The 27,277-nt window shown below is 49.7% G+C and overlaps 1 protein-coding gene across 1 annotated transcript in view; it reads left to right on the top strand.

Annotated features, from left to right (window-relative positions):
• Window positions 1-27,277, top strand: part of LOC149430712 (piezo-type mechanosensitive ion channel component 1-like) — a 54,758-nt gene that overhangs the window by 24,761 nt on the left and 2,720 nt on the right. Inside the window, exons 14-24 of the mRNA XM_089666067.1 lie at window positions 2,729-2,882; window positions 3,390-3,633; window positions 4,579-4,675; window positions 7,236-7,404; window positions 8,699-8,788; window positions 8,950-9,026; window positions 10,435-10,506; window positions 11,093-11,193; window positions 12,139-12,268; window positions 22,822-22,896; window positions 26,120-26,295. Of these exons, the coding sequence (XP_089522193.1) occupies window positions 2,729-2,882; window positions 3,390-3,633; window positions 4,579-4,675; window positions 7,236-7,404; window positions 8,699-8,788; window positions 8,950-9,026; window positions 10,435-10,506; window positions 11,093-11,193; window positions 12,139-12,268; window positions 22,822-22,896; window positions 26,120-26,295 (1,385 nt within the window). The remainder of the gene's footprint in view (window positions 1-2,728; window positions 2,883-3,389; window positions 3,634-4,578; window positions 4,676-7,235; window positions 7,405-8,698; window positions 8,789-8,949; window positions 9,027-10,434; window positions 10,507-11,092; window positions 11,194-12,138; window positions 12,269-22,821; window positions 22,897-26,119; window positions 26,296-27,277) is intronic.

Genomic DNA, 27,277 nt, shown 5'->3' with positions numbered 1-27,277 from the left:
GGGTGTGTGGGGGTCATGAGATGAGAGATTCAGGGTGGGTGTGGGAGTCGTGATGACAGATTCAGGGGGTGTGGGGGTCGTGATGACAGATTTGGGGTGTGTGGGGGTCATGTGATGACAGATTTGGGGTGTGTGGGGGTCATGTGATGACAGATTTGGGGGGGTGGGGGTCGTTTGATGACTGATTTGGGGTGTGTGGGGGTCATGTGATGACAGATTTGGGGTGTGTGGGGGTCGTGTGATGACAGATTTGGGGGGGTGTCGTGTGATGACATTTTTGGGGGGGGGTCGTGTGATGACAGATTTGGGGGGTGTGGGGGTCGTGTGATAGATTTGGGGTGTGTGGGGGTCATGAGATGAGAGATTCAGGGTGGGTGTGGGAGTCGTGATGACAGATTCAGGGGGTGTGGGGGTCGTGATGACAGATTTGGGGTGTGTGGGGGTCATGTGATGACAGATTTGGGGTGTGTGGGGGTCGTGTGATGACAGATTTGGGGGGGGTGGGGGTCGTTTGATGACTGATTTGGGGTGTGTGGGGGTCATGTGACGACAGATTTGGGGTGTGTGGGGGTCGTGTGATGACAGATTTGGGGGGGTGTCGTGTGATGACATATTTGGGGGGGGGGTCGTGTGATGACAGATTTGGGGGGTGTGGGGGTCGTGTGATAGATTTGGGGTGTGTGGGGGTCGTGTGATGACCGATTTGGGGTGTGTGGGGGTCATGTGATGACAGATTTGGGGGGTGTGGGGGTCGTGTGATGACTGATTTGGGGTGTGTGGGGGTCATGTGATGACAGATTTGGGGTGTGTGGGGGTCGTGTGATGACTGATTTGGGGTGTGTGGGGGTCATGTGATGACAGATTCGGGGTGTGAGGGGGTCATGTGATGACAGATTTGGGGGGTGTGGGGGTCGTGTGATGACTGATTTGGGGTGTGTGGGGTCATGTGATGACAGATTCGGGGTGTGAGGGGGTCATGTGATGACAGATTTGGGGGGGGGGGGGTTGTGTGATGACTGATTTGGGGTGTGTGGGGGTCATGTGATGACAGATTCGGGGTGTGAGGGGTACATGTGAACCAAAGTATGTATCAGAGTACAATAAGAAAATAACATCAAAAATGATTAACAGGAGAAACAAAAAGGGGGGGGAGAGGAAATAGTAACACTCTAGTTGGGCAGCACAGTGGCTAAATGGTTAGCACTTCCGCCTGGCAGTATTCGGGTTGTTGGTTTGAATCCCAACCATGGCACCACCTGTCTGGAGTTTGCAGGTTCTGCCTGTGCCTGCGTGGGTTTTCTCCGGGTACTCCGGTTTCCTCCCACTTTCTAAAGACATGCTGGGAGGTGAATTGGCTCCTGTCTAAATTGTCCCTACTATGTGTATGTATGAATGTAAGTTAGGGACCTTAGATTGTACGCCCCTTGAGGGTTAGGGACCTTAGATTGTACGCTCCTCGGGGGCGGGGACTGATGGGAATGTACAATATATATGAAAAGTGCTGTGTAAATTGATGGCGCTATATAAGTACCTGAAATAAATTAATAAATATTAGTCGGTTGCAATGCACTACCCTCATCTCCCCCTAGGGGGGGTGGGGGAGTGGGGTGGAGCGCCTATGCAGTCTAGACTATACGAAACCCTGAGTAAGGCTCCAAAGGCAGACCAATATTGCACCAAAATAATCAAAATAGGAAATGCAGAGGAGGGAAAAAAGAGAAGGAAAGTAGAAGAGGAAGTATACACCCGTCCGGGAAATCTGCCCCGCCTCCAATCTGATGACAACCCGAGGTGTCCGGTACCTGCAGGTATGACTGGTTTTCCATGTAGCGTGATCCAAGTTTCCGTTTCATGAAGGCCAGATCAATCACGGGGCTTTTCCAAGCAGTAGCTAGTCTGGCGGCCAGGAACATAAAGTATATCGAGGTCTGCGTGGATCTCGGGACGCTGCCTGCAGGTTCATTGAGCAACGCGGTCCGAGCTTCTTTGGGGATATTAGCCAAGTTACCAAGTAGATTAATGAATGAACCCGTATCCAAAACCACCGGACTTAGGGACAGGTCCACCACATGTGGAGAGCAGAACCAACTTGGCCACACCAAAGTCTTCTTTCAGTCCGATCCAAGGGACTCTCTATCCAAACTGCGATGTGACATCATCCGGTATGGTACGGGAGACAGCTCGGGAAGTTTGTGAAGTGCTTCACATTCATTTATCGTGATATTTGAGAACCAGTCCGGGAATTGCCCCTTCTGCTCTCTGAAATCAGGTGAAGACTTGACGAATCTCCACTTGTGGAGAGAATCTGCTGCAGATCTGGTGGTTGGGACAAGAGGAAGATAACTCAACCCTTCCCATCCCCACCGGCCTTCCCGCCCCCACCACCCTTCCCGTCCCCACCACCCTTCCCGTCCCCATTGACCTTCCCACCCCCACGACCTTCCCACCCCCACCAGCCTTCCCACCCCCACCGGCCTTCCCATCCCAGTATGACAGTACCTGGGTGCATCTCATCTTTTCCTAAATAATAATTTCACAGATTTAGGTCCACAATCTTCCTGCCAATGACGTTGTCACCAAACAACGCAGACTGGTCATAGACCCCCCCAAGCTTCTGACTGGACATTGTACAACCCCAATGCCAAAAAAGTTGGGGCGCTGTGTAAAATCTACATAAAAACAGGAGGAAATGATTTACAAACCACATAAACCAGATTTTTCCCTTTAGATGACTTCATTCTGCTTCTGTGTGCGTCACAACAATGGAAGGTGTTTGTTAATGAGAAGAAGGAAGAATGGTACACGGTGGCCGGGGAGAACACGGAGCAAATTGGGTTCCCTGGGACCCGGCCTAATCTGGTGCCCAACTTCATCAACTGCCGGTAAGACTTCTCTTTTCTGAAGTTTTTCTTTGATGGGGATTTAAAGGGTCAGTCCACCAAACAGATGTTCACGGGGGGCCCCTGTGTTAGGCGATTCTACTTCCGGCGTTTGCATTGCTACGCGATGGCTGTGCTGTATTGCACCTTCCTACAATGCAATAGAATCGGAGGACTCATTGAAAGCAATGCATGCTCTGCCAGGCCGATACCTTCTCTGCAGGTGCTGATTACACTGAGCCACTGAGAGTTCCCTCTAGTGGCCGTTCTACAAAACACTCTATTTAATACACTAACAAAAACCTGGAAAAACAAACCTGTAGAAATGTGAAAGACAAATTCAAAATGACTTTTCGGTTACTGGTAATATGTGCCCCCTGACAATACGCCGTGCGTTTCTTGTACACGCTGGGGGTGCGCACGTATCGGTCAGAAGAGATCTATATGTGTAATTGATATTTGCAGCAGCAGTTATTTGTACTCTGGGCTTCATCACAACTGTCATTACAGGTCATACCTGGACATGCTGAAGGTGGTGGTCTTCCGGTATCTCTTCTGGTTCGTCCTGGCCATTGTGTTTGTCACGGGGGCCACCAGGATCAGTGTTTTCGGTCTCGGTTACCTGATGTCCTGCTTTTACCTCCTCCTATTTGGCACAGCTCTTCTGCAGAAGCCGGTCAAGGCCAGGCTTGTCCTATGGGACTGTCTGATCATCTACAACATCACGGTTATCCTCTCCAAGAACCTGCTGTCGGTGAGATGACCTTCTCCTCAAATGTTTGTGAGATCTGTTACAGCTACACCATTAATGGTAGTAAAGATGTCAGGGTGTGGAAGAGCCGGCCCGCCCAAATGTGGTGGAGTCATCCATATCTCTCTATACAAGATCTCCTTGTTCCTTTCTATCCTCATTCCCTCCTTTTTAATCCTCTGTAACAAAAATCCAACAGGATGAGGGAGACTCCCTAGTAGTAGCCTCTACAGGTGTGCAGCCTAAATCAAAAGCAGAGCTGTAACCAGTGGAGCCATTAACGCACTCATGGCCAGGGAATGGCTTCTCTCTCTATGCAAGTCCAAGAAAATGCAGAAGCAAAAGTCAACTGTATCTGCAGGGAATTCTGAATGATCTCAAAGGTGTCAAATGCCCCCCAAAGCCGGTCCACACAGACCCTTCTAGTGAATCTCAACTTGTGAAAGTAAAAGCTGTAGGAGCAGACACACTACAAGATGTTCCCAACCATTGGAAATATTGTTGGTTGAACTGGATGGACTTGTGGCTTTCAACCAGATTACCTATGTAACTATGTGCGCCATTACACTGGTTAGCCACATGACCATTGCTTGTGCCCCTCTCTGATTTAGTTTCACCTTGTAACTGCAATCTGACTTGTGGCCTTTTATTGCCTTTTGCCAACTGGCTTTCCACTGTCCAATGAGATTGTCTGAATGGCCATTTACGGCACTTACATTGGACATGGAGTTGTCCTTTCATAGCCAAGAAGTCGGGTTTAGGCCCCAAAATGATTGATCAAAGCAACTTACCAGCAATAGTTTTGGTTGGTTCAAGGTTTTGAGGGAAGCCATTGGTGGAAGGTTGTATGTTCCCATCGTTTCTGCCAAACAAAACTGAGAGCAATTGAACTCATCTGAAACTTTCTGCAAGTAACCGGCTCTGTTTTTGTATTTCTCCATCTTCCAGCTTTTGTCGTGTGTGTTTGTCCAGCAAATGCAGAACAACTTCTGCTGGGTGATCCAGCTCTTCAGCCTGGTCTGCACCGTCAAGGGCTACTACAACCGTGAGTATGGACCGTACCAAACAGAAGAATAGCGGGGGGAACTTCACTGAATGATGGAATCTGCACTTTATTGAAAGCAGGCCTCCACCCTCTTCTATCTAACCTCGATTACACAGTCAGAAAATAAAACATATTTTGGGGAATAAATACCTTTCCCGCACTTCCTGTTTTCTCACCGAAGTGAGAATGACATCCCCTCCCCCTCCACCTGAAGCCTCATGGGACACCAACATCACATATTCCCGGAGGCCTCAGAGAATCTCGGCCTCGCTACGCATGCGCCAGGAAATTCCACATTTCACTGCGCATGCGTCACTGTGCATCATCAGAGGGCCTGCTCAGAGAACCCAGGAGAGGCAGTCAGCCTTCAGGTGACATCAGATGAGAAGATGGCGGCGCGGGACCTGGAGATCTTAGATGGAGCAGCGGCTTATGCCAGGCTGCGCTGGATTTGCTGGGTAGGTGACTGTTTGTTTTCTTCTGGACAGCCCAGTGATTCAGGTAAGAGGGTAATAAACGTAAAGGGGTGTAAAGTTGCACCCTAAATAAATCTGCATGGGTTGTAGCCAATCATGGTCACCCATGTGGATGAATCAGCAGCTGACTTTCCAACTCAGACCTTTTGGGTCTTCGTTACTGCATTGATTTGATGGTTGTGGGGGGGGGGGGGGGGGGGGGCAGGGGCTGCTTTTCGGGTATCAGAAAATGTGGGTCTTTTTAGGCGTTACGACTATAATTGGGTCCAAGGTGTCAGCACAGCCGTAAAATGAAGATCACTATATGGGTCACCTGAACATCTCACCTATGTGAGCCGATTGGCCATCCCACTCCACAATCATGGGCATTAATATAGATGTAGCACCCTCCTAGTATAGCTAGGGGGCACTGGACCCTAATGGTTAGTCAGGAGCTAGTTAGTTTGCAGCTCAGGTGAGATAGCGAGAGGGGTCAAATTCTGGAGGACTCTGCAGGGCAGCCTCTCTGGAATTTCCCCCTGCTCTGAGGCTTTTGGAGGAGGGCCTTGGAGGCAGTGGGTGGATCTAAGGAGTGGCTGGCTACACTCTTGAAGGACCTCAGCCAATCCCCAACCAGAGGCTGAGACTCTCTTAAAAGTGGAAGAGCCTGCTCAGTAGCAGGAGCTGAGTGGAAGGAGGAGTAAGAAGATGTGAGGCAGAGGAAGGAGGCCTAGTGGGATGGGGCCTGCTTGGAGCTGGAAAGGAGGAAAACTCAGAACCCACTGGCCCCTGAGAGAGGACCACCTATATGGCAGGGAAGGAGCAGCCCAGCTGATAGGCCTGGTAGCAGCAGCCATTCCGCAAGTGGTACAGAAGAGGATCTGAGTGAGTACCCCCCTGGGTGGATAGGGGAATGAGCACTCTGGTGGGAAACCAGATTAGCCCCCAAATAGTGACTGTTACCCATTTGAAGGCACAAGAGCCCCTGCTCAGGATGAAAGTCTCCAGAATGCTGGCTGAGGAGGAGTTCATCTGAGGTCTGGGGTGGTACAACTGGAGCTGCTGGCTAGCACTCCAACAGACTGCATCAGAGAAGAGAAGCTGTGAATAGTTCAGGAAGCTGTCCTCAGATTTCGCTTCTCTTGGGCGTCCTATACCCCCCCCCCCCCATTACCCCATCCAAGTTCTAATTCCCCTCAAAATAAAAAAAACAAATGCAAAAGGACTGATTTCCGACTATGGATGCAAACTTGGGTGGAAAATGCTTATCGACTGGCTGTGCAGGGCTATAGGAGGACCCAAATCTCTTAGAAACCCCCACAGGGGGTAGTGCTACATAGAGTTGGCCCCTTTTGCAGCTTTATCAGCCCCCACGCTACTAGAAGAGCTACGAGATTTTGGGGGTGTCTGTAGGGGTTTGTGAAGTCAGTTACTGATGATAACTAGAAGGCCTGGCTTGCAGTTGGTGTTCGGTTGGGTGGAGGTTCGGTCTCGGTAGAGTTCCTGTCTCGGTGAAGGCCCCGTCTCAGTAGAGGTCCTGTCTCGGTGGAGGCCCCGTCTTGGTGGAGGCCCCGTCTCGGTGGAGGCCCCGTCTCGGTGGAGGCCCCGTCTCGGTAGAGTTCCTGTCTCGGTGAAGGCCCCATCTTGGTAGAGGTCCGGTCTCTGTAGAGGTCCGGTCTCTGTAGAGGTCCGGTCTCTGTAGAGGTCCGGTCTCTGTAGAGGTCCGGTCTCTGTAGAGGTCCGGTCTCTGTAGAGGTCCGGTCTCGGTGGAGGCCCCGTCTCGGTGGAGGCCCCGTCTCGGTGGAGGCCCCGTCTCGGTGGAGGCCCCTCAGGTTCCATAGAACTGACATAAGTGGTTGGATTTGAGGAAGACCGCAGTGTTGTCTATGATGAATGTCTTTATGCACAGAGGCCAGTCATGGTGGAACCAGTGAAGGCTTTTCCCAGAAGGTGAAATGACACCATTTCCTACCATGTCATTGATAAGACCTTCACTAGGAGCACTTGGGGGGCCGTCCCCCCACTTTGGGCTTATTGTGTATTTAGGAGTCATGGACGTTGGCAATGTTGTGCTGAGAACATTTTCTTTCTCTTTGTGTCCTCAGCTCATGAAGTGGACAAAGGCCACGACTGTCCCCTCCCTGTGGAAGAAGCCGGCATCATCTGGGACAGTATCTGTTTTTTCTTCCTCCTGCTGCAGAGAAGAGTCTTCCTCAGCTCCTACTTCCTGCATGTGGTCAATGACCTTGGCGCCTCCTCGCTGCAAGCTTTCAGGTCCGGCTTTCTCCCATCTCATCCCACATGCTACAATGGAACATGATATAGTGATGGCCGAGAGCTTCTGTCCTGACAGAAGTGGAAAGAAATTCTAGAAATGTTTTTTTTTATAATTGTATTTTTATTACATTTTTAAAGAGAAATAGGAAAGAGAACATTAACATCGTATAACAAGAGGCCATGTGCATGGTGCTTTTTGTGTGTTTAAATGTCTCCTCAAAGTGGCTGTAAAACCTCCATATACCCAGTAAAGTGACTGACCTCAGGTGATACACAGAGATGAAACAAATCCTCCTACATACGTTGTACCTGTTTATCTGAAGCCATCTCTACTCTACATCCATTCAAAGTTATGAGTTTATAGAGCTTGACAGAGCTTTCAGAAAACAGGGGGTGAGAAAGTTACACTCTACAGAGCTCAGTGAGAGCTGATTGGAGGGAAGGGACACCCCTCCCCCTTCAAACAGCACACAGGGACATAGCTGAGGCTGTTAATCACAGGCTGTGTGCTATAGCTCCCTCACCCATCACCATTTATCTCTTGCTGTCAGGAAAACTTTTTAGAAGTGATTTATGCTGATCACAGAGGAAGGAGGCAGCAAACAGAAAGGACACTCAGTGCTCTGGACTGGGACAGGTACACACTATAGAGGGATGTGCTTTGTTCAGATTTCATTAAGGTTTAGGAACCCACCTCAGCAATCCCGCCAGGAAGTTGTCACTGTACTGGGCCAATCAGAAGTGGCTGAGGCATTCCTTGCCCTGCACCTTGTATTCATGGCCCTTGTACTCATGTGGCTGCAGGGTGAGGAATGCCCTGGTTGCAGATGTTTGACTACAGGTGACAACTTCCTGGCCAGGATTGCTAAGGTGGGGTCAGACCAGGATCCCAACACACCTGAACTCATTCCTAATCACAACATTTCAGGGTTTTCAATGTTTCCTGTGTGCCTGGCCTGGCTGCCTTCCTGTTCTGTATCTCCATGGTGTCACCAGCAAGGATGTCTTCCCGGTGAAGACATTCGATGAAAAACCAAATTATTATACATTTTTCATATTTTAGGGCCTGCAGGTGACGATCTCTTCAGGAAATCTTTGTGATGTAATACATTCTGTGTGCCAATTATATATCAGACACGACGTTATTGGTGCAGAACGTCCACCTGGTCATTGTGGGTTTCATAACTTCCGGAAAGAGTCTTCTGATTGGCAGATGGTCAACGTTCAGATCGGTAATATCGACCCGACAACATTGCATGTGGAGTCACTGAATCTCTCCATGTCTTTGCAGGGGATTTGAGCTGTATATGGCCAGCATACGGAAGAACATGGATTACTACCACGAGACTGAGAGGCGCTCCCTCCGGCAGCTGAAGAAGCAGTAAGTACCTGGAGTCTCCGACACATACAGGCCAATCCAATCTAACAAACAGCCGGATATTGCGGATTATTTCCGTTAAATTTCCTGCAAATGACGCAAAATCCGTGTTTTAGAGAAGTCTGAGATTGCAGAAATCACTTTTTACTTTTTGTCTTCTACAGGATGGAGAGAATTCGTGCGAAACAGGAGCGTTACCACCAAGGGAGGATGCAGAGTGAGAACGACCCGGAGGACGCAGGTAACCCCTGCCAGGACCGGGCGCCACATTCCTACCATTGGAGAGCTCTAGACATTCACACTTTTATCTCTTGAAGCAGCACTAAGGTCGTTTATAGGGAAATGTCATCAATTGTTGGGAAATGTCCATTCAGAATGGAAAGACCTGCATGTGTCCTGCATAGTATATAGTATATCCTGCCAGGAGGGGTCCCCGGCCCGCCTATTGCCATCCACAGCTACCGAATCGCCTTGTAGATACATCGGTGGAAAAACATTGAATTACGTAACTTTTGTCATCGTTTAGTATAGAGGCCAACAAAACACAACTACCCTTCTGAATTATTGTTTCCTTTTCATTTCAATACATTTGTGTTGAGAACCCCACATCTCAGCTCCGCTATATACACAGCTATACCATGGAGACCAGAAAATCCCAACATTTCCCAACCCTGGAAGTAACTTACCGGTCTCAGAGAACCCCTGATAATAATGACCATATCTACAACTCCGGATACATCGGTGTGCCGGTCAATGGGGAGGATGTCCCTTACATTGGGGGTCAGTGGGAAGAATTACCCCCTTACATAGGGGGTCAGTGGGAAGAATTACCCCCTTACATTGGGGGTCAGTGGGAAGAATTACCCCCTTACATAGGGGGTCAGTGGGAAGAATGTCCCTTACATAGGGGGTCAGTGGGAAGAATGTCCCTTACATTGGGGGTCAGTGGGAAGAATGTCCCTTACATTGGGGGTCAGTGGGAAGAATTACCCCCTTACATAGGGGGTCAGTGGGAAGAATTACCCCCTTACAGATATTTTTTAGCTAGCATTGATATCAGTGGGAACTTACCTGAGAGGCAGAAATTGCTCAAGGAACCCCTCTCAACCTCTGGAAGAACCTTAGAGTTCCATGGAACCCTGGTTGAGAAACCCTGATGTAGACACTTGACTTTTCCTGGTAAAAGTTGAATTTACTAAGCAATGATCAAAGAAAATGAGATGTCAGCCAGAGAAACATTGAAGGGAAATCCATGTAGAGGGAAGGGAAGGGACCAGGGAATGAATCCTTGTCAATGGGTCATGTAGTAGTTCCACTTCATAGGGTCAGTAGATCTGCCAAGATCCTTAGGGAGGAAATGCTGCAGCCATGAGGACCACATCCACTCCAAGTTGTCTCCACTTTCTTTGGTCATTCATCTACAACAAAGGATTTCCCCCAGCGGTATGTGACCCTTAGGCATAGAATGGACTATCCTGCTGGTCAAGTTGAAGGCCATTGCTGAGCGTCTTTGGATGGACACGCTGCAGTATATTACACTTTTTCTGGGTTTGGACACATTAGGTAGCATATTTCCTCGGTTAGTTTTGTGGCTGTCAATGGCACAGATAGGTTTGCCTGCCGCTGATGCCGTGATTTCTGATTTACAGGACAGGAAGACGGAGTAAAGAAAAAGTCTAAGAAGATCCACTGGAGCCGCCCTTGGCTGGATCACGCCTCAGGTACTTCCCAGGACCATATAGAGGATATCACTTCAATCATTCTCCAACCATCCATGGCAACTGTATGCCGCACCCTTCCATGTTATCCGATGAAGGCAAACCGTGTTTCCTCCCTTCTAGCAAAGTGCCAACAGATGTTGGAGAATCATTCACCAATCTGGCTGCTTCTGTAGTCTTCTCCTGACACCTGATTTGGGAACAACCAATTGGCTGCAGTGGAATTCTTTGGCCAATTGCTTTAGTTTTCCCTGGTGACAGGCCAGCCCCTGCAGAGCTTCATGTATCCTTTGCACCATCACAAATCGGCAAGCTCTGCACGCCCAATCAATCACCATCTAGTGTCTGTAGGCAGCTTTAGGATCCGATGATATTTCAAATGATTTGTTTCAGTTACCTGAACTCCAGCTTCTCCTTCAGTATGGCAAGCTGTGCTCTGCAGCTGCACTATGAAGGACGATGCGGGGTCAGATGAAAGGTTTTCATGAATGTATCGGTTACAAAAGATCTTCGTTCTTTATGAAGTCTTTTTATTTGCCATAAGTTTGTATTAAGCCTTTGCTTCACGTTTTGTATCTTGTGCTGACAGTGCTGCATTCGGGGGATTATTTCTTATTCGAATCAGACAGCGAGGAGGAGGAGGAGTTGGTGTTGGAGGAACCAAAGCCATCCAAGCAGAGCGCCTTTCAGGTGAGGATGACGGTGTTCAGCTGATGTTGGAGGACACCAGCATCTCAAAGATTGGATCGTGTCTGGTAAATAGATTCCAAAATGATAAAGTCTTAAAATTGCACAAAAAAAAACTGCGATATCCAGAATTCTCCTTCGGTGACGTTTAACACGACTTTACAGGTTACCATGTTACATGGAATTGTGAACGACGGCCATAAAAGTATTCATGTTCTTCCAGTGTCCTCCATTCATTCATCTGTCTGTACATTCATCCCCGTCTGTCTGTACATTCACCCCCGTCTGTCTGTCCGTACATTCACCCCGTCTGTCTGTCCGTACATTCACCCCCGTCTGTCTGTACATTCACCCCCATCTGTCTGTACATTCACCCCCGTCTGTCTGTCCGTACATTCACCCCGTCTGTCTGTCCGTACATTCACCCCCGTCTGTCTGTACATTCACCCCCGTCTGTCTGTACATTCACCCCCGTCTGTCTGTACATTCACCCCCGTCTGTCTGTCCGTACATTCACCCCGTCTGTCTGTCCGTACATTCACCCCGTCTGTCTGTCCGTACATTCACCCCGTCTGTCTGTCCGTACATTCACCCCGTCTGTCTGTCCGTACATTCACCCCCATCTGTCTGTACATTCACCCCCGTCTGTCCGTACATTCACCCCCGTCTGTCTGTCCGTACATTCACCCCATGTGTCCGTCTGTTCCTACATTCACCCTGTCTGTCTGTCCGTACATTCACCCCATCTGTCTGTCCGTACATTTACCCCCGTCTGTCTGTCCGTACATTTACCCCCGTCTGTCTGTCCGCACATTCATCCCCGTCTGTCTGTCCGCACATTCATTCCCGTCTGTCCGTACATTCACCCCATGTGTCCGTCTGTCCCTACATTCACCCTGTCTGTCTGTCCGTACATTCACCCCGTCTGTCCTTCCTATCCCCATCTAGTTGGCGTATCAGGCCTGGGTCACTAGTGCCAAGTCTGCTCTAAAGGAGAGGAGGAGGCACCAGAAACAGAAGGTGGAAGCAGGAAAGCCTGGAGCCGGATCCCACAAAGGAGAAGCTCAGCCAGGAGGAGGTGACTGAAGATTTCCTGTTTCTATAACTGATGATTATATTTCTGCTTTCCGCCGTCCTTCCTCTACAGTTCTATCTGAGAAAATATAATTCCTTCCTGGTCAGCGATCAGGGGCGGACTGACCATTTGGAAACTCGGGCACTGCCCGAGGGCCCGGGGTCAGTAGGGGGCCCCATGAGTTGTCAGTCCGCCCCTGTCAGCGATGGTCCATTTCATGGATTACAGCCAACTCTAGTCATTCCCGCTTCTTCTCTGTAGGTACGGAGCCATTCCAGCGCACGTCCCCATAACGGTCAGAATGTCCGCCCTTCAGTCACATGGGTGTCCCTTTAGTCCAGGGGTCTCCAAGCTTCCTACCAAAGGGCCAATTAAATGTCCTTCAGACTTTGAGAGCTGGACTGTGGCCAGTGGGGGTAAAAAAGGTCCCAATGTCATTGGGAAAATAATGCCCCCTTATTGGTGTCATTGGGAGGAGTTGTGCCCCCTCATTGGTGTCATTGGGAGGAGTTTTACCCCCTCATTGGTGTCATTGGGAGGAGTTGTGCCCCCTCATTGCTGTCATTGGGAGGAGTTGTACCCCTTCATTGGTATCATTGGGAGGGGTTGTGCCCCCTCATTGGTGTCATTGGGAGGAGTTGTGCCCCCTCATTGGTGTCATTGGGAGGAGTTGTACCCCTTCATTGGTATCATTGGGAGGGGTTGTGCCCCCTCATTGGTGTCATTGGGAGGAGTTGTGCCCCCTAATTGGTGTCATTGGGAGGAGTTGTGCCCCCTCATTGGTGTCATTGGGAGGGGTTGTGCCCCCTCATTGGTGTCATTGGGAGGAGTTGTGCCCCCTCATTGGTGTCATTGGGAGGAGTTGTACCCCTTCATTGGTATCATTGGGAGGGGTTGTGCCCCCTCATTGGTGTCATTGGGAGGAGTTGTGCCCCCTCATTGGTGTCATTGGGAGGAGTTGTGCCCCCTCATTGGTGTCATTGGGAGGAGTTGTACCCCCTCATTGGTGTCATTGGGAGGAGTTGTGCTCCATCATTGGTGTCATTGGGAGGAGTTGTGCCCCATCATTGGGTAGGTGGGGGTTATTATGCCTAATTGTTATCATTGGATGAAGTAGTACCCCAAGCGCTGGATAAAAGCAAGCAAAGGGCCACAATTTGGAGACCACTGCTGTAGTACAATAACAAGGATAATAAATTGTATAAACCAAAGGGCATTGCCGTAGATCCCTGTAACCCGTTGCCTGTGATGTGACCTCAGGAGAGGCGGAGCTGACATTACAGGACAGAGAAATGACGATTCCGGCAACTATAAAAAAAACTCAATTTTTTTAAAAGATTATTTAAATTTTTTGTGAAGAGATTGTTTTCTCTGGGTTTAAATATGCAACATATATATGTGTTTGTATATATATATCTCTGTATACTGTACACACACACTTCAGTGCAGCAACTTAGAAGGGGACACTAATATATGAGACTCATTCCATGCAAAGCAAGATAGTTCCAGCCGTGATTTGTCATCATTGTGATGATTATGGCTTACAGCTCATGAAAACCCCAAATCCACAATCTCAGAAAATGAGAATATTCCATGCAATCAATAAAACACGGATTGTACATAGAACAATATCGCACCTCTGAGAAGTAGAAGCTGCATATGTACTCAGGACTTGGTTGGGGCCCCTTTTGCAGCAATTACTGCCTCAATGCGGCGTGGCATGGAAGCTATCAGCCTGTGGCACTGCTGAGGTGTTATGGAAGACCAGGATGCTTCAATAGCGGCCTTCAGCTCTTCTGCATTGTTCGGTCTCATGTCTCTCATCTTTCTCTTGGCAATGCCCCATAGATTCTCTATGGGGTTCAGGTCAGGCCAGTTTGCTGGCCAATCAAGCACAGTAATCCCACGGTCATTGAACCAGGTTTTGGTGCTTTTGGCAGTGTGGGCGGAGCCAAGTCCTGCTGGAAAATGAAGTCAGCATCCCCATAAAGCTGGTCTGCGGAAGGAAGCATGAAGTGCTCCAAAATCTCCTGGTAGATGGCTGCGGTGACCCTGGACTTCATGAAGCACAGTGGGCCAACACCAGCAGATGACATGGCTCCCCAAATCACCACAGACTGTGGAAACTTCACACTGGACTTCAAGCATCTTGCAGTGTGTGCCTCTCCATTCTTCCTCCATACTCGGGGTCCTTGGGCCTCTCCATTCTTCCTCCATACTCGGGGTCCTTGTGCCTCTCCATTCTTCCTCCATACTCGGGGTCCTTGGGCCTCTCCATTCTTCCTCCATACTCGGGGTCCTTGGGCCTCTCCATTCTTCCTCCATACTCGGGGTCTTTGTGCCTCTCCATTCTTCCTCCATACTCCGGGTCCTTGGGCCTCTCCATTCATCCTCCATACTCGGGGTCCTTGGGCCTCTCCGTTCTTCCTCCATACTCGGGGTCCTTGTGCCTCTCCGTTCTTCCTCCATACTCGGGGTCCTTGGGCCTCTCCGTTCTTCCTCCATACTCGGGGTCCTTGTGCCTCTCCATTCTTCCTCCATACTCGGGGTCCTTGGGCCTCTCCATTCTTCCTCCATACTCCGGGTCCTTGGGCCTCTCCATTCTTCCTCCATACTCAGGGTCCTTGTGCCTCTCCATTCTTCCTCCATACTCGGGGTCCTTGGGCCTCTCCATTCTTCCTCCATACTCGGGGTCCTTGTGCCTCTCCATTCTTCCTCCATACTCGGGGTCCTTGGGCCTCTCCATTCTTCCTCCATACTCGGGGTCCTTGGGCCTCTCCATTCTTCCTCCATACTCGGGGTGCTCGGGCCTCTCCATTCTTCCTCCATACTCGGGGTTCCTTGGGCCTCTCCATTTTTCCTCCATACTCGGGGTTCCTTGGGCCACTCCATTCTTCCTCCATACTCGGGGTTCCTTGGGCCACTCCATTCTTCCTCCATACTCGGGGTGCTTGGGCCTCTCCATTCTTCCTCCATACTCGGGGTCCTTGGGCCTCTCCATTCTTCCTCCATACTCGGGGTCCTTGGGCCTCTCCATTCTTCCTCCATACTCGGGGTCCTTGGGCCTCTCCATTCTTCCTCCGTACTCGGGGTCCTTGGGCCTCTCCATTCTTCCTCCGTACTCGGGGTCCTTGGGCCTCTCCATTCTTCCTCCGTACTCTGGGTCCTTGGGCCTCTCCATTCTTCCTCCGTACTCGGGGTCCTTGGGCCTCTCCATTCTTCCTCCGTACTCGGGGTCCTTGGGCCTCTCCATTCTTCCTCCGTACTCGGGGTCCTTGGGCCTCTCCATTCTTCCTCCGTACTCTGGGTCCTTGGGCCTCTCCATTCTTCCTCCGTACTCGGGGTCCTTGGGCCTCTCCATTCTTCCTCCGTACTCGGGGTCCTTGGGCCTCTCCATTCTTCCTCCGTACTCGGGGTCCTTGGGCCTCTCCATTCTTCCTCCATACTCGGGGCCCTTGGGCCTCTCCATTCTTCCTCCATACTCTGGGTCCTTGGGCCTCTCCATTCTTCCTCCATACTCGAGGTCCTTGGTTTCCAAATGAGATGCAAAAGTTGCTCTCATCAGAAAAGAGGACTTTGGACCACTGAGCAGCAGACCAGGTCTGTTTTTCTTTAGCCCAGGTAAGACGCTTCTGACGTTGTTTGTTGTTCAGGAGCGGCTTGACAAGAGGAATACAACATTTGAAGCCCATGTCCAGGATCCAGCTGTGTGTGGTGGCTCTTGATGCACTGACTCCAGCCTCAGTCCACTCCTTGTGAAAGTCCCCAACACTTTTGAATGGCCTTTTCCTGACAATCCTCTCCAGGCTGCGGTCATCCCTGCTGCTTGTGCACCTTTTTCTGACAATCCTCTCCAGGCTGCGGTCATCCCTGCTGCTTGTGCACCTTTTTCTTCCACACGTTTCCCTCCCACATACCTGTCTATTAATGTGCTTTGATACAGCACTTTGGGAACATCCAACTTCTGCAATTCCCATTTGAGGCTTTCCCTCCTTATGGAGGGTGTCAGTGATGGTGTCAGGTCAGCAGTCTTTCCCATGATTGGGATTCCTACTGAACCAGACTGAGAGACCATTGAAAGGCTCAGGAACCCTTTGCAGGTGTTATGGCTGAATGAGCTGATTAGAGTGGGACACTTTGAGCCGAGATTATTCCACCTTTTCACAATATTCTCATTTTCTGAGATTGTGGATTTGGGGTTTTCATGAGCTGTAAGCCATAATCATCACAATGATGACAAATCACGGCTGGAACTATCTTGCTTTGCATGGAATGAGTCTCATATATTAGTGTCACCTTTTAAGTTGCTGCACTGAAATCAATGAATGAATGAATGAATGAATGCACCAGATTCTCATTGGTCCAGTTTCACCTGTATATATATCTATCTCCTCCCCCTGTATATATATCTATCTCCTCCCCCTGTATATATATATATTTGTATATGTCTGTGTATATAATTTGAGGTCAGTTTACTAAAGGCATACGCAGAGGATGTGACCGAACTCTCCTGAAGGGACGAACGTTTTACATGAGAAATGATCGCACAAATGGTGGGAACGCCGCGCTGCACAATTCATGTCCTGAAGTCGTTTTCTGGATCATCTGCAGATTCATCCTCCAATAGAACCCTCTATAGGAAATTTTCCAGAAGTTCGGGATCCTGCTATTGGCTGTATTTATACAGAGAAGCCCCCGGGAGGCGGAGAATACAACTCGACCTCCTGCAGCCACTACATATCGATCTTTCACCTTCAGTGTAACACTTTCTCTTTAAAGTTGAATTATCCGGCATCTGAGCGCCACAAACCAGAACACAAATTCATGTTTAATATTCATACCAAACTACCCCATCCATCCATCCATCCATCCATCCATGTCTCCATCCATGTCTCCATCCATCCATGTCTCCATCCATCCATCCATCCATGTCTACATCCATCCAAGTCTCCATCCATCCATGTCTACATCCATCCAAGTCTCCATCCATCCATGTCTCCATCCATCCATGTCTCCATCCATCCATCCAAGTCTCCATCCATCCATGTCTCCATCCATCCATCCAAGTCTCCATCCATCCATGTCTCCATCCATCCATGTCTCCATCCATCCATGTCTCCATCCATCCATCCATCCATGTCTCCATCCATCCATCCATCCATGTCTCCATCCATCCATGTCTCCATCCATGTCTCCATCCATCCATCCATCTAAGTCTCCATCCATCCAAGTCTCCATCCATGTCTCCATCCATCCATCTATGTCTCCATCCATCCATGTCTCCATCCAAGTCTCCATCTATGTCTCCATCCATCCAAGTCTCCATCCATGTCTCCATCCATCCATCTAAGTCTCCATCCATCCATGTCTCCATACAAGTCTCCATCCATCCAAGTCTCCATCCATCCAAGTCTCCATCCATCCAAGTCTCCATCCATCCATGTCTCTATCCATCCATGTCTCCATCCATCCATGTCTCCATCCATCCATGTCTCCATCCATCCATGTCTCCATCCATCCAAGTCTCCATCCATCCAAGTCTCCATCCATCCAAGTCTCCATCCATCCAAGTCTCCATCCATCCAAGTCTCCATCCAAGTTTCCATCTATGTCTCCATCCATCCATCCAAGTCTCCATCCATCCCTCCATGCTTTATTTTTGCAAAAGAAAAACCCTAGCATTTCCATCCATGGCCATCTTGAGTAAGGGCAGATGATTCCTGTAGAATTTACTTCTGGAATTCATCTTCCCTTAGCACAGACATGCAGGTAGGAGGGTGCGCTGAGCTGAGAAAGCCCCTCCTCCCCTACTGAGGAATCCTGGGATGTATGACATCATTTGCCTAGGGCTGGAAATCAGGAAGTAACTGAAGAAATCTTAACAAAAAAAAATAAAGTTTAAAACCCGTAAATAAAATCCCCCTCCATATATATATACACAGCAGAAGGATTACCTGGAGTCCATGTTGGCTGGAAGTGAAGGTCCAGTTCTGATTGGCACCATAAGGAGCCTCTGTCACCCTGCTGTCCGGATGGTGCTATATAATTACCTGGAATAGATGACATATTTACCCCAACGCATGGTTTCGGGAGTGCGGTGCGCAGAGGTGAGCTGCCTCTGTGTTGGGTTCCTCTGCATTGAAAATGACGCAAGCCCATTAAAATATGTGTGCCGGCAGCCATTTATAATGAATGGGCTGCTTTAATACCACCTGAGGCTCCTCTTCACACCTAGTGAGCTTTGTGGCCTAGAACCCGCCTGCAGAACTCCGCAGATAATAATAATAGACTGTATTTTATTTTGCATCTTTATTAATATGCAGGATTTATATAGAGGTCTCGTCTCATAGCGTTTTCCACAGAAAATGCCAGAAATCTGCAGGAGAAACCAAAGAGGGGGAAAGGACAAAGAACTGAAAGGATACATAGTTAGTCTGGCTGAAAAAAGCCAAAAGTTCATCCAGTTCAACCAAAAAAAAAAAAAATTATAATCCTCCACCCACAGTGGATCCAGAGGAAGGCAAAAACCCAGCAAAGCACGATCCAATCTCCTCCTGCAGGGGAAACATTCCTTCCTGATCCCCCGAGAGGCAATCGGATATTCCCTGGATCAATATTCGGATATTCCCGGGATCAATAATCGGATATTCCCTGGATCAATATTCGGATATTCCCGGGATCAATAATCGGATATTCCCGGGATCAATGTGCGGATATTCCCGGAATCAATGTGCGGATATTCCCGGGATCAATAATCGGATATTCCCGGGATCAATAATCGGATATTCCCGGGATCAATAATCGGATATTCCCTGGATCAATATTCAGATATTCCCGGGATCAATGTGCGGATATTCCCGGAATCAATGTGCGGATATTCCCGGGATCAATAATCGGATATTCCCGGGATCAATAATCGGATATTCCCGGGATCAATAATCGGATATTCCCGGGATCAATATTCAGATATTCCCGGGATCAATAATCGGATATTCCCGGGATCAATAATCGGATATTCCCGGGATCAATGTGCGGATATTCCCTGGATCAATATTCGGATATTCCCGGGATCTATAATCGGATATTCCCGGGATCAATGTGCGGATATTCCCGGGATCAATGTGCGGATATTCCCGGGATCAATAATCGGATATTCCCGGGATCAATAATCGGATATTCCCGGGATCAATAATCGGATATTCCCGGGATCAATAATCGGATATTCCCGGGATCAATAATCGGATATTCCCTGGATCAATATTCAGATATTCCCGGGATCAATAATCGGATATTCCCGGGATCAATGTGTGGATATTCCTGGGATCAATGTGCGGATATTCCCTGGATCAATATTCGGATATTCCCGGGATCAATAATCGGATATTCCCGGGATCAATAATCGGATATTCCCGGGATCAATGTGTGGATATTCCTGGGATCAATGTGCGGATATTCCCGGGATCAATAATTGGATATTCCCGGGATCAATAATCGGATATTCCCGGGATCAATAATCGGATATTCCCGGGATCAATAATCAGATATTCCCGGGATCAATGTGCGGATATTCCCGGGATCAATAATCGGATATTCCCGGGATCAATAATCGGATATTCCCTGGATCAATATTCAGATATTCCCGGGATCAATGTGCGGATATTCCCGGAATCAATGTGCGGATATTCCCGGGATCAATAATCGGATATTCCCTGGATCAATATTCAGATATTCCCGGGATCAATAATCGGATATTCCCGGGATCAATAATCGGATATTCCCGGGATCAATAATCGGATATTCCCGGGATCAATGTGCGGATATTCCCTGGATCAATATTCGGATATTCCCGGGATCAATAATCGGATATTCCCGGGATCAATGTGCGGATATTCCCGGGATCAATAATCGGATATTCCCGGGATCAATAATCGGATATTCCCTGGATCAATATTCAGATATTCCCGGGATCAATAATCGGATATTCCCGGGATCAATGTGCGGATATTCCCGGGATCAATATTCGGATATTCCCGGGATCAATAATCGGATATTCCCGGGATCAATAATCGGATATTCCCGGGATCAATGTGTGGATATTCCTGGGATCAATGTGCGGATATTCCCGGGATCAATAATTGGATATTCCCGGGATCAATAATCGGATATTCCCGGGATCAATAATCGGATATTCCCTGGATCAATATTCAGATATTCCCGGGATCAATAATCGGATATTCCCGGGATCAATAATCGGATATTCCCGGGATCAATGTGCGGATATTCCCTGGATCAATATTCGGATATTCCCGGGATCAATAATCGGATATTCCCGGGATCAATGTGCGGATATTCCCGGGATCAATGTGCGGATATTCCCGGGATCAATGTGCGGATATTCCCGGGATCAATAATCGGATATTCCCGGGATCAATAATCGGATATTCCCGGGATCAATAATCGGATATTCCCGGGATCAATAATTGGATATTCCCGGGATCAATAATCGGATATTCCCGGGATCAATAATCGGATATTCCCTGGATCAATATTCAGATATTCCCGGGATCAATAATCGGATATTCCCGGGATCAATGTGTGGATATTCCTGGGATCAATGTGCGGATATTCCCTGGATCAATATTCGGATATTCCCGGGATCAATAATCGGATATTCCCGGGATCAATAATCGGATATTCCCGGGATCAATGTGTGGATATTCCTGGGATCAATGTGCGGATATTCCCGGGATCAATAATTGGATATTCCCGGGATCAATAATCGGATATTCCCGGGATCAATAATCGGATATTCCCGGGATCAATAATCAGATATTCCCGGGATCAATGTGCGGATATTCCCGGGATCAATAATCGGATATTCCCGGGATCAATAATCGGATATTCCCTGGATCAATATTCAGATATTCCCGGAATCAATGTGCGGATATTCCCGGGATCAATAATCGGATATTCCCGGGATCAATAATCGGATATTCCCGGGATCAATAATCGGATATTCCCGGGATCAATGTGTGGATATTCCTGGGATCAATGTGCGGATATTCCCGGGATCAATAATTGGATATTCCCGGGATCAATAATCGGATATTCCCGGGATCAATAATCGGATATTCCCGGGATCAATAATCAGTTTTTACCGGGATCAATGTGCGGATATTCCCGGGATCAATAATCGGATATTCCCGGGATCAATGTGCGGATATTCCCGGGATCAATAATCGGATATTCCCGGGATCAATAATCAGATATTCCCGGGATCAATGTGCGGATATTCCCGGGATCAATAATCGGATATTCCCGGGATCAATAATCAGATATTCCCGGGATCAATGTGCGGATATTCCCGGGATCAATAATCGGATATTCCCGGGATCAATGTGCGGATATTCCCGGGATCAATAATCGGATATTCCCGGGATCAATAATCGGATATTCCCTGGATCAATATTCAGATATTCCCGGGATCAATAATCGGATATTCCCGGGATCAATGTGTGGATATTCCTGGGATCAATGTGCGGATATTCCCTGGATCAATATTCGGATATTCCCGGGATCAATAATCGGATATTCCCGGGATCAATAATCGGATATTCCCGGGATCAATGTGTGGATATTCCTGGGATCAATGTGCGGATATTCCCGGGATCAATAATTGGATATTCCCGGGATCAATAATCGGATATTCCCGGGATCAATGTGCGGATATTCCCGGGATCTATAATTGGATATTCCCGGGATCAATAATCGGATATTCCCGGGATCTATAATCGGATATTCCCGGGATCAATAATCGGATATTCCCGGGATCAATAATCAGATATTCCCGGGATCACCTTCCCCTATAAATGTTATATCCAGTTATATTCTGTGTATCCAATAAGAATCCAGGACTTTCCTACAGCAATCCACTGATTGGCCACACCCACCTCTGGAGGGAGTCTATTCCACATTCTCAGCTCTTACTGTGAAGAAACCTTTCCGTGTTTGGAGATGACATTTCTTTTCCTCCAGATGTGAAGAGCGCCCCCTTGTCCTCTGGGATGACCTCGGGGGGAAGGACTCTCCACCTAGGTTGTCTAGAGAAAAACGTTTTTAGATTTGATTGGAATGAGTTTGGAGAAGACGAATCTCGGATGTTCCTCGAAAGAGAATTCCAGAGTTTTGGAGCGAAGGTGAAGGCTCCGCCTCCCATCCAGTGTGGGGGTGCAGGGGGGGGGGGGACAGAAGGCCGGAATCTGAGCAGTGGAGGTTTGGAGGAACTCTGCAGTTGAAGATGAAGTGAGCCAACATGGTGGCTGAGCCTTGGATGGAAGCTTCAATCGGACGTTTCCACCCCGGGACTCGGTTTGCCGTTTCCCTCGATAGTACTTTGTGAATTATGAATGAAATGTTTTTGTTTTTTCGATATAAAGAATGTATCTAGTGAGTGAGAATTCCAAATATAAAACTGATATTACCTTGTAAACGTCTAAAAAAACGACTAAAAATGGCCCCAAAATCATCAGCTTTCCTTCCATTTTGGCTCTTCGCAGCAGAGGCGGCACCTGACGGCCAGGATCGTCCCGCAGAAGACCCGGAGGAGGCGGAGACATTGGATGATGAGCGAGGTGAGGGGTCAGGTACATCAGAGTGGCTGTAAAGGCTGAAGGTTTGTGCATTCAGCCCCCTCCCCAGCCCCCCCTATTACTTACCTGAGCCCTGTCCCGATCCAGCAATGTACAAGAGAGCCTCGGTTCTCCAGGGACTCTCACTCCTCATTGGCTGAGGCAGCAGCAGGTGCCATAGGCTGCTGCCGTTGTCAATCACAAGCAGTGAGCTAATCAGGAGAGGGAGAGGCGGGGCAGAGTGGACATGCAGAGTCATGGCTTGGGAGTGCGCCTGCTCAGGGGCCCCCATAGCAAGCTGCTTTCTGTGGGGGCCGAAGGGAGGGGCCAGGAGTGTCGCCAGGGGACCCAAGAAAAGGAGGATCGGGGCGTCTCTGTGCAAAACCAAGCATCCTGTGCCGGTAAGCAAGCCTTTAGTATCCCTACACAAGAGCCTGTACTCAGGGGCGGACTGACCATTTGGAAACTCGGGCACTGCCCGAGGGCCCGGGGTCAGTAGGGGGCCCCATGAGATGCCCCTAGTACCTTTTTCTGAGTTTGGGCAAGGTCACAGAGGTCCCATGATCCCCTATTGCCCAGGGGCCCCATGATCCCTATTGCCCGGGGGCCCCATGGGTTGTCAGTCCGCCCCTGCCTGTACTGCATGTCTGCCTTCACTTTACATTTGTTACGGATGGTTTTCGCACAGCGTAGTGACAACGTGGATTTGGATGTACAGCAAGTCCTCGCTCTTCATAGAATTCATTCACTGGCTAGTCTTTGAATTGATCGTTACATCGCTATGGAGCTCTTTGGCTCAGTGACTACACAGAGCCTCATCCTCTCCTTACAGAATGCCCCCCTCCCCCCTCCCGTCTGTCATCTTTCCAATGCTTCAGCCTCTTCTACCCCCTGAGGTTCCGGCATTGCAGTGTGAATGGCAGTTAGTGGTGCTTCGTGCTGGAAGAGGCGGGTATAAATCTAACTTGGGGAAGTTACAATGGACCATCACCGGAAATAGGCAAGGATGGTTGGGTCCTCATAGCCTCCCCCGCCCGCGTCCTCCCGGGATATCATCACACATCCCAGGTGGTGACTGGACCAGCCTCCCTGCACCCCTCAATCTCGAGCACGTAGGCAAGGATGGTTGGGTCCTCATAGCCTCCCCCGCCCGCGTCCTCCCGGGATATCATCACACATCCCAGGTGGTGACTGGACCAGCCTCCCTGCACCCCTCAATCTCGAGCACGTAGGCAAGGATGGTTGGGTCCTCATAGCCTCCCCCGCCCGCGTCCTCCCGGGATATCATCACACATCCCAGGTGGTGACTGGACCAGCCTCCCTGCACCCCTCAATCTCGAGCACGTAGGCAAGGATGGTTGGGTCCTCATAGCCTCCCCCGCCCGCGTCCTCCTGGGATATCATCACACATCCCAGGTGGTGACTGGACCAGCCTCCCGGCACCCCTCAATCTCGAGCACGTAGGCAAGGATGGTTGGGTCCTCATAGCCTCCCCCGCCCGCGTCCTCCCGGGATATCATCACACATCCCAGGTGGTGACTGGACCAGCCTCCCTGCACCCCTCAATCTCGAGCACGTAGGCAAGGATGGTTGGGTCCTCATAGCCTCCCCCGCCCGCGTCCTCCCGGGATATCATCACACATCCCAGGTGGTGACTGGACCAGCCTCCCTGCACCCCTCAATCTCGAGCACGTAGGCAAGGATGGTTGGGTCCTCATAGCCTCCCCCGCCCGCGTCCTCCCGGGATATCATCACACATCCCAGGTGGTGACTGGACCAGCCTCCCTGCACCCCTCAATCTCAAGCACGTAGGCAAGGATGGTTGGGTCCTCATAGCCTCCCCCGCCCGCGTCCTCCCGGGATATCATCACACATCCCAGGTGGTGACTGGACCAGCCTCCCTGCACCCCTCAATCTCGAGCACGTAGGCAAGGATGGTTGGGTCCTCATAGCCTCCCCCGCCCGCGTCCTCCCGGGATATCATCACACATCCCAGGTGGTGACTGGACCAGCCTCCCTGCACCCCTCAATCTCGAGCACGTAGGCAAGGGTGGTTGGGTCCTCATAGCCTCCCCCGCCCGCGTCCTCCCGGGATATCATCACACATCCCAGGTGGTGACTGGACCAGCCTCCCTGCACCCCTCAATCTCGAGCACGTAGGCAAGGATGGTTGGGTCCTCATAGCCTCCCCCGCCCGCGTCCTCCCGGGATATCATCACACATCCCAGGTGGTGACTGGACCAGCCTCCCTGCACCCCTCAATCTCGAGCACGTAGGCAAGGATGGTTGGGTCCTCATGGCCTCCCCCGCCCGCGTCCTCCCGGGATATCATCACACATCCCAGGTGGTGACTGGACCAGCCTCCCTGCACCCCTCAATCTCGAGCACGTAGGCAAGGATGGTTGGGTCCTCATAGCCTCCCCCACCCGCGTCCTCCCGGGATATCATCACACATCCCAGGTGGTGACTGGACCAGCCTCCCTGCACCCCTCAATCTCGAGCACGTAGGCAAGGATGGTTGGGTCCTCATAGCCTCCCCCGCCCGCGTCCTCCCGGGATATCATCACACATCCCAGGTGGTGACTGGACCAGCCTCCCTGCACCCCTCAATCTCGAGCACGTAGGCAAGGATGGTTGGGTCCTCATAGCCTCCCCCGCCCGCATCCTCCCGGGATATCATCACACATCCCAGGTGGTGACTGGACCAGCCTCCCTGCACCCCTCAATCTCGAGCACGTAGGCAAGGATGGTTGGGTCCTCATAGCCTCCCCCGCCCGCGTCCTCCCGGGATATCATCACACATCCCAGGTGGTGACTGGACCAGCCTCCCTGCACCCCTCAATCTCGAGCACGTAGGCAAGGATGGTTGGGTCCTCATAGCCTCCCCCGCCCGCGTCCTCCCGGGATATCATCACACATCCCAGGTGGTGACTGGACCAGCCTCCCTGCACCCCTCAATCTGGAGCACGTGCAGTGGGGAGCCGGCTGTGAGTCCTCAGGAAGCCATGATCGTGGCACCGAAGATCTGAGCCTTGAGAAGAATCCGCTGCTGGAAAGACGGCGTTGGACAGCTTGGGCTGGTGAGGATCTGTTTCTTAGCAGCTGATATTTGTGGATTAGGAACATGAGGACCGGTGTATTGTCCGGGATCTGCAGGACTTCACAGGGATCAGTGGGGACTAATGTGGTGACTTGATGCCATCTAATCTGACATTTCCCTCTCCAGCAGGGGGCAGTAATGTGGTGCAGCGTATACTGGATATTTTGAAGTTTCTCTGGGTCCTCCTGCTTGCCATGTTGGATGGATTGATAGACTGGCTGGGCAGCCTAACCAAGCAGTATGTGGACATGTCCACGGTCCTGCGGGTGGAGAGATTCATTCTGACGCAAAAACTAGCCAAGGTAAGATGACATTTCACCGTCTGGGGATATCAATAGAAAGATTTGTGGGTCTGTTAGAGGTGTGAAACGTAAAATATGCCCACAAGATGGCAAATGGGGGCAAAATACTGGGCAACCTTGTAGAGGGACAAGACAGCTGCCCCCATGAGTGCCGGTATTCTAAGGGGTAATGAAGGTGGAGGAAAGATCTACAGAATAATTGGAGCAGGGAGATCCTTGCACTGCAGATCCTCCAGGAAAGCTTCCTCTCCAGCAATGCAGTAACTGTGATGATTGCGGCGTCGGACCCCAGCCCTTCTCACCAAGCTCATGACAGAAGGACTAGCCAATCTAAAACCGTGCTGTCACAAGCGTAACAATGCCACGCCCAGCTGCACCCTGCACAACGATTTTCTAGCTAATGGACCATAATCTGTGTACTTGCAGCCTGGGAGCGATTGTTACTGGGTCAGGTTAATTACGCAATTAACCTTTCACACTGCCACCACATCCTTTTTGTACAGAGAAAGAGGAAACGCTGCAATATCAGCAATAACACTATGATGTTTGTATAAGCGTCTGTATACCACTGTCACCGCAGGCAGAGATATACAGAAGTTTAAAACACACACATAGTAGCACTCTTCAGAGGCAGGGATTCTTAGTTTGCATTAAAGAACTTTTAGAAACAGTTCAACACTTTCAGAAAGTAAGATTTATTACTAAAACGTCAAAAGGTGCAATAAAAATATTTACAGAAAAAGATGTAGCCAATATATATATATATAAATATACAGAGAACAATAACACAGCAAAGAGGTAACAGAAAGAAGTTTAGAGGGATAAAGTACTTGCCGTCAGCCTTGGGTTAAGCAGATCAGGTTTCAGAGCCAAAAGGGTGCCTTATCTCCCAAAGTTAGTTCCGATGTTAAAAGGGAGAATCTTCAACTTAGCTCAACTCAGCTCAGCTTTTTCTAGGAACTCAGCAGGGTGTTTCCTTAAA

Source organism: Staurois parvus, unplaced genomic scaffold, assembly GCF_062004578.1.
Source record: "Staurois parvus isolate SC_StPar_1 unplaced genomic scaffold, SC_StPar_1.0 ptg002507l, whole genome shotgun sequence".
Taxonomy (NCBI): Eukaryota; Metazoa; Chordata; class Amphibia; order Anura; family Ranidae; genus Staurois; species Staurois parvus.
Note: the sequence above shows the minus strand (reverse complement) of the source record. Positions and strands in the feature narration are given on the sequence as shown.